The following is a 7,304-nucleotide window of genomic DNA, read 5'->3' as shown; positions in this document are numbered from 1 at the left end:
GATGCTGTGTTATGGCACGCACGTGTTTCTCCATCCACGTATGGTGGGGGCCACGCAAATGCCATCATGCCACTACCATCACGAGAGACCGTCAGACCACACATGCACACAACACACACCACCAGTCTTTCACGACGCACGCCGTCACGCAGCTCACGCACGCCACGCACGCCGCCGCACGGCACGCACGGCCGATGCAACAGCTATGCACAGTGCACATTGCGCAGGCACAATAAACAGCCGACCCTAATTCTGCCGTATCCCTCACCCGTAATGTATAACACTTTACCGATCTTAGTGGTAACTACTGCTAGCGGGCTTATGAGGGCGGGTAGAGTGCGCTACTACCCTCTGGTTGTATATGCGCGGAAGTCTAGGTTCGGTATAGTTGTAGGGCGCGGTAGAGGGCGCTCTACCTCTGGTTGATTATGCGGCGGAAGTTAGGTTCTGTACGTTTGTAGGTGCGGCGTAGGGGCCGTACTACCTCTGGTTGTATATGCCGCCGGGGGTCTATGGATTCGGTACTGTTGATAGGGCGCGGTGAGCGGCGCTCCTACTCTGGTTGTATATGACCGCGGAAGTCTAGGTTCGGTACGTATATGGCGCGGGTAGAGGAGCGGAATACTATCTCTGGTTGTCTATGGCCGCGGAAGGTCTAGTTCGGTACGCTTGTAGGGCGGGTAGAGGCGAGTACTACTCTGGTGTGTATATTGCGCGCGAAGTCGTAGGTTCGTCGTTGTAGGGCGGGTAGGGGCGCTATCCTACCTCTTTGTGTATGATGCGCGAGGTTTAGGTTCGGTCGTTGTAGGGCGGTAGAGGGCGCTACGCTACTCTTGGGTTGTATATTGCGCGGGAGTCTAGGTCGGTCGTTGTAGCGGCGGGTAGAGGCGATACTACCTCTAGGTTGTATATGCGCGGAGTCTAGGTTCGCCGTACGTGATGCTTATGGGCGGGTAGAGGGCGTACCTACCTTGCGTTGTATTATGCGGCGTAGTCTACGGTTCGGTAGGTGTGGGCCGGGTAGTGGGCGCTACCTACTTGGTTGTATATCGCGGAAGTCTAGTTCGGTACGTGTTACGGCTCGGGTAGATTGGGCGCTACCTACCTCTGGTTGTATATTGCTTTACGGAGTCTAGTTTCGGTCGTTGATAGGGCGCGTGAGGGCGCTACCTACCTCTGGTGCTATATGCCGGAGTCTTGAGGTTGGGTACGTTGTAGAGGCGGGTAGAGGCGAACTACTTACTCTGGTTGTATATGCGGCGAGTTAGGTTCGGTAGTTGCTAGGGCGGGTGAGGGTCGCCTACGCTACCTTGTGGTTGTATTATGCCGCGGACAGTCTAGGTTGGGTACGTTGTGGGCGGAGTAGAGGGGCGTCTCCTCTGCCGCTTGTATATGCCAGGAGTCTAGTTGGGTACGTTGTCGGGCGGGTAGAGGGCGTCTACCTAGCTCTGGTTGTAGATGCGCGGGTCTAGGTTCTGGTGTTGTATGGGCGGGTAGAGGGCCTACTACTCTGGTTGTATATTGCCGCGGAAGTCTAGGTTACGGTAGCGTTGTAGGGCGCGGTAAGAGGGCGCTACCTACTTGGTTGTACTATGGGCGCGGAGTCTAGTTACGTGCGTTGTGGGCGGGTATGAGTGGCGCTACCTACCTCTGGTTGTATATGCGCAGGAGTCTAGGTTGGTACGTTGGTAGGCGGGTAGAGGGCGCTACCTACTTGGTTGTATATGCCACGAGTCTAGCGTGTTCGCGTACGTTGTAGGGCGGGTATGAGGGCGCTAACTCTTGGTTGTATATGCGCGGAAGTCTAGGTTCGGTACGTGTGTAGGGGCGGGTGGGGCGCTCTACTCTGGTTGTATATGCCCCGCCGGAAGTTCTGGTTGGGTCGTTTTGTAGGCGCGGTGCGCGCGAGGTCGATTTGCCTGTAGAGGGCTGAGTTCTCCTCGCGATCGCGGAAGCGTTTCAAAATCCTGGCAGTCGGAGTGACGTTCATTGTATTGTCGCGCGGAACGCGGCTTCTGCAAGAGAGAGGATGGTGCTGACGCGGCGCAAGCGGCGCCACCGTGAGGCGAGTTCACGCACTCGACGGTCGTGCGTCGATATTATTATCGTATCTTTTGTTTTGATGTTATTTGGTTATGATTGGTTTATGTTTTCTTATTGGTATTGTTTTTGTTGATTCCTATCGTATTTGATGCATTGTATTGTCTGTATTTGTTGTATTGTATTTGTATGTCCTGATTATTGTAATGTATTTTCATTGTATTATATGGTATTGCGTCCGTGACATACGAATGACTTCCGTTGTGGTCACACTTTCTCAAACGCAGAAATGCGAACTCTTTCCGACGAAATGACTACTTGACGAAGCGAAACAGGAGCGTGCTGACGTACTCGTTGCACGGGGGGTGCCGCATCTTCGTCTGTCAGCATACGCTGCGGCGGGAGTGCTGCCGCTTTCTTGTGCTGGCGGCCCTTCTGCGTGTCTCGTTCGGTTCTTCCCGCCTTCAGCTTGCACTGGACGGTCTTTTGTGCGGCCGTCCCTGCTCGTCGATCGGCTAGGAGGGCGACACCCGTAGCGAGTCACGACGCAGGTCGTGGCAGCGTGATTATGTGGTGGGTTTATCTACGATGCGTGAACCGATTTGATTTGAATGTTCGATTTTAATTTTGAATACGAACATTTAGGATGCTACGTTTAGGTGTGGTGGGAGAGCGAGGCAGAGAGAAAGAGCATGCATGCCTGACGGAGAGAGAGAGAGAGTACGTGAGAGAGGGGTAAAAAGAGAGCAAAGAGAGGGACAGGATGAGCGAGAGATGGGGATGGGTTGGTTTGGAGTTGGGGTTGGGGTTAGGGATAGAGTTAGGGGGTTAGGATTAGCATTAGGTTACTTAGGGTAAGAGTTAAGGATAGAGTTAGGATTAGCGTATTGATGAGGATGATTTATAAGGGTGGAGTATTCGTGCGTGAGTCCTGGGCCGGTCTTGCGGAGTAGAAGCACCAGAAGGATAAATCTCAGTGTAATAAACAGCAACGCGTAGGCGCGCTGATGTAGGGGGGTCTTGGGGGCATGCCCCCCTGGAAAATTTTAAATGGTAGACGTCTGGAGTTGCACTCTTGGTGGTCTTGCGAGGAGATTTAGGACTAATGTAGGCAAATTGTTAACCAAATTGTACTGGAAGCACTGTGCTTCCAGTGCGTCTATCTGCGGGCGCCACTGAGTGGAGTTATGGTAATGACGAAGATGATCGACTTACGTAGCGGGTATCTGAGAGCGCAGTTACCTTGTACTGGTGTTGAACCTTGTTGAAACGCGCCAGCTCGTTCACGAGGCACATTTGGGCCGGCGGCTTGGGTCTCCTTTGCGTGTTTGCCATAGCTTGTTGTTGTTGGTGGTGGTGGTGTTGGTTTGACCTGCCATCCCTGGATGTGTAAGAGAAAGCATGGCCACACGGTGGAACGCCGGGCACGCGAGAGCAAGCGAGAGAGAGAAGAGAGAGAAAGAGAGGAGAAGAAAGGCGGAGAGAGAGAGAGAGAGGCGAGAGATGAACAGAGAGAGGGAGAGAGGAGAGAGAGAGGAAGAGAGAGAGGAGAGAGGAGAGAGAAAGAGAGGGAGAGAGGAGAGCGGAGATCAACAGCGCAGAAGAGAGAGAGACGAGAGAGAAGATAAGCAGAGCGAGAGAGGGAGAGGAGAGAGGAGAGCGGGAGGAGAGAGAGAGAAGAGAGGAGAGGGAGAGGAGAGAGAGAGAGAGGAGAGAGAGAGGAGGAAGATGACGGAGAGAAAATAGAGAGGAGGAGACGGATGAGAGAGTAGCCGCGCTCGACAGTTCCAGTGTAACGCGAGTGGAACTGTCGAGCGCGGACCAGTCTACGTATTTTATCGGCAGTTGGTGCGCATTGCATTGTTTATTTCGCATTGTTCGCTTGATTGCATATTCTTCCCCCATAAGTTGATCAATCATGTTATTAATCAGTCGGCATTTTGATCAGTGGCGTTATTGATCTCATATCAGTCATGTTCTTGATTGCTCATATTATTGGTGGAGCTCTTTATTCATCATTTATCGATCAATCAGGAATGTTATTGATCAGTTGCAATATTGATCTCTCGTAATTTTTATTTTTATTGATCGGATGCATCATTGATCGTTTGTCACTTACATTATTGCTTGGTCAGGTTACTGATCACCCGCATTATTGATCGATCTCGTTATTGATTGGTTATTGATTGTTTATTGATCAGGCAACGGGAAGAAGGTGTCTAAGAAGCGCGCTGCGGAGAAGATGATGGAGGAGCTTAAGAGGCTTCCCCCCCTCTCCGTCGCCATGCTGCGGCCGGCGCGCATCAAGAACGCACAGAGCAAGAAGAAGTCCAAGAACCTGATCAAGGTAGGGGAGGGACAGGGGGAGGAGGGACGGATAGAGGAGGGAGGGAGAGAGGAAGGAGGGACGGATAGACATGGTTCGTACAGTCCTTGAAAAGTCCTTGAATTTGAGGGGAGTCCTTGAAAAGTACTTGAATTTGAGGGGAGTCCTTGAAAAGTACTTGAATTTAGTAAATGTTGATTTTGTGCTTGAAAAGTCCTTGAATTTCATGAAAATGTCCTTGAATTTCCGATAAAATGTCCTTGAAAAGTCCTTGAAAAGTCCTTGAAAAAAAATTCAGTCTTCCTGTACGAACCATGATAGAGGAGGGAGGTTGAGGGGGAGATAAGAGCTGGATGGGGAAGAATTGGGGGTGGGGTTTGTTCTGTAATGGATGGATTAAATCTGAGGTTCCTTTCCTTGCTTCCTTCGTTTTGGCTTCTTGTGGAATTTGTAAGACCTCCGTGGCCGCATAGCTCTCTTGAGCCCGTCACCGGAAACCTCGTGAATATTCATGACATTGTAAAATATCCGAAATAATATCATAATAATCATAATATCGTAAATGACATAAACTCGCACGAATTTCGTGATGTTAAAAGTTTAAATCCTCGTAACTTCTGTGGCGAAGTGTCGTCGCGCAATAAAAGCCCGGCGCACATTGCCGAACATTTTGCTCAAAAACATTATCGTAGCAATGTTCCATGAAATGTTCGGCAGTGTGCGGTGAAAAAAGTCGCCGAACATTTGTTCCGAACAATGTTTCTGAAGATCGGAAATGTTTGATATCTCGAACATTGTTCGTCGAATGTTCGTCAATGTGCGCTGAATGTCGAACAATTCTAGGAACATTTGTAAATGCCTATCACGCCGATTGGCCACACGCCGATCACGTGACTCTTTACAACACGGCTACTAGACGGCGCCACGAGGTTGTTCGCTGCAAAATGTTCGGCAATGTGCGCTGAGCAATTGTTCACCCGCACATTGCCAGACAAAAACATTTGTTCGGACGAACATTTGTTCGGGAAAATGTTTGGCAATGTGCGCCAGGCTAAAGTCGTTTCGTTTCGGACTAACAACGTCGTAAACACTCGTCTGATGTTGACTCCCCCCCTCCCCCTCCCCCCGTTCTCTGTAGTAGCTTTATTGTATTCGCTGGTGTCTGCAGGCTTGTGTCTAGCACACTCACTTTTGAGTCAACACTCAAAGGAAGTGCCCGTCGTCCTGCAAGCGCCCCCTGGCAGTGATCGCAGCGGTCGCACGGTTCGCTAGCGCCCCCTTCTGGTCGCCGCGGCCCGCCGCCGCGTAAACTCCTGAAGTGAGCGCATGCCGTCTGCTAAAGCGCTTCCTAGCGGCAGTCCCTGCGATCGTCGCCCCCTGCTAATGTGCGCCCCCTGGCGGTGGTACCCACGATCGTCGTCGCCCCCTGCTAATGTGCGCCCCCTGGCGGTGGTAACCACGATCGTCGTTGCCCCTGCTAACGCGCGCCCCCTGGCGGCGGTACCCACGATCGTCGTCGCCCCTGCTAACGCGCGCCCCCTGGCGGCGGCCGTCGCCCCGTCTCTCGCAGGTGGAGAAGGGGAATCCGGAGTACGGTACGGGCATCAACCCGATCAGTAGGCTCGTGCAGATACAGCAAGCGAAGAAAGCCAAGGATGCCGCGACCTGCGTCGTGACCTCGCTACCGTGTCGCCCTCTAGCTGATCGACGAGCAGGGACCGGCGCACAAGAAGACCTTCCAGGTGCAACTGAAGCTGGGAGATGCCGAAGAGTACACTGCAGAGGGCGCCAGCATCAAGAAGGCGCAGCACTCCGCCGCCGCGATGGCGTTGGAGCAGACGAAGATGCGGCACCCGCCCGTGCGATACGAGTACGTCAGCACGCTCTCTTGTTTTTCGCTCGTCGAAGTAGTCATTTTCGTTCGGAGAAGAGTTTTCGCATGTCTGCGTTTTTCGAGAAGAGTTAAAAAAATGCGATTCCGAGCGCGAACGTGAAAGTCATTCGTTATGTTGTCGTGGCAAGTACCTTAGTAATACAATAATATAAATAGTGCAATACAATTGATACAATACATTACAATAATAGGAGCATACAATATTACAATACAACAAACTACAGTACAATACAATGCAGTGCAATACGATGATGGAATCATACAATAAGACAATACAATAAGAATAAACATAAACTAATTCATAACCAAATAACATCAATAACATAATGATACGATAATAATATCGATCGCACGACCGGCGAGTGCGTGAACTTGCCTCAAGGTGGCGCCGCCGCTCGTCGCTCGCTCACCCCATCTCTCTCTCTCTCGGCAGGAGCCGCCGCTTCCCGCGACAATACATGAATGTCACTCCGACTGAGGAGTTGAACGCTCTCGCGATGCGGCGAGGAGAACTCGCCCTCTACAGGCAGATCGACCCTCCGCGGCACCCGCCCTACAACGTACCGAACCTAGACTTCCGCGGCATATACAACCAGAGGTAGGTAGCGCCCTCTACCCGCCCTACAACGTNGCTGCTAGCTGAGAGAGGCATGCCGCGCAGGAGGGAGTTTGTGATGCAGGTGAGAAGGAGGAGGATGGAGGAGAAAGAGGAGGGGAGGAAGGAGGGGAGGGGTGGGGGAGGGGTGGGGGAGGGGAGGAGAGGGAGAAGGTGACGTACACGCTGCTAGCGGAGAGAGGCATGCCGCGCAGGAGGGAGTTTGTGATGCAGGTGAGAAGGAGGATGGAGGAGGAAGAGGAGGGGAGGGTGGGGAGGGAGGAGAGGGAGAAGGTGACGTACACGCTGCTAGCGGAGAGAGGAATGCCGCGCCGGAGGGAGTTTGTGATGCAGGTGAGAAGGAGGAGGATGGAGGAGAAAGAGGAGGGGACGAAGGAGGGGAGGAGAGGGAGAAGGTGACGTACACGCTGCTAGCTGAGAGAGGCATG

At 52.3% G+C, this 7,304-nt stretch overlaps 2 protein-coding genes across 2 annotated transcripts in view; one reads left to right on the top strand and one right to left on the bottom strand.

The window, feature by feature from the left end:
- Positions 1-1,990, bottom strand: part of LOC106818914 (double-stranded RNA-binding protein Staufen homolog 2-like) — a 5,991-nt gene extending 4,001 nt beyond the window's left edge. Inside the window, exon 1 of the mRNA XM_014823584.1 lies at positions 1,846-1,990. Coding sequence (XP_014679070.1) covers positions 1,846-1,990 — 145 coding nt within the window. The remainder of the gene's footprint in view (positions 1-1,845) is intronic.
- A 1,237-nt stretch (positions 1,991-3,227) lies between these two features.
- Positions 3,228-6,862, top strand: LOC106818913 (double-stranded RNA-binding protein Staufen homolog 2-like). Its single transcript, XM_014823583.1, has 4 exons — positions 3,228-3,285; positions 4,242-4,387; positions 6,067-6,236; positions 6,694-6,862. Exons 1-4 carry the CDS (start codon positions 3,228-3,230, stop codon positions 6,860-6,862), a joined length of 543 nt encoding a protein of 180 aa, XP_014679069.1.
- The last annotated feature ends 442 nt before the right edge of the window (positions 6,863-7,304 follow it).

The sequence above is a fragment of the Priapulus caudatus genome, unplaced genomic scaffold, assembly GCF_000485595.1.
Source record: "Priapulus caudatus unplaced genomic scaffold, Priapulus_caudatus-5.0.1 Scaffold2642, whole genome shotgun sequence".
Taxonomy (NCBI): Eukaryota; Metazoa; Priapulida; class Priapulimorpha; order Priapulimorphida; family Priapulidae; genus Priapulus; species Priapulus caudatus.
This window is presented reverse-complemented; position numbering and strand designations above follow the sequence as displayed.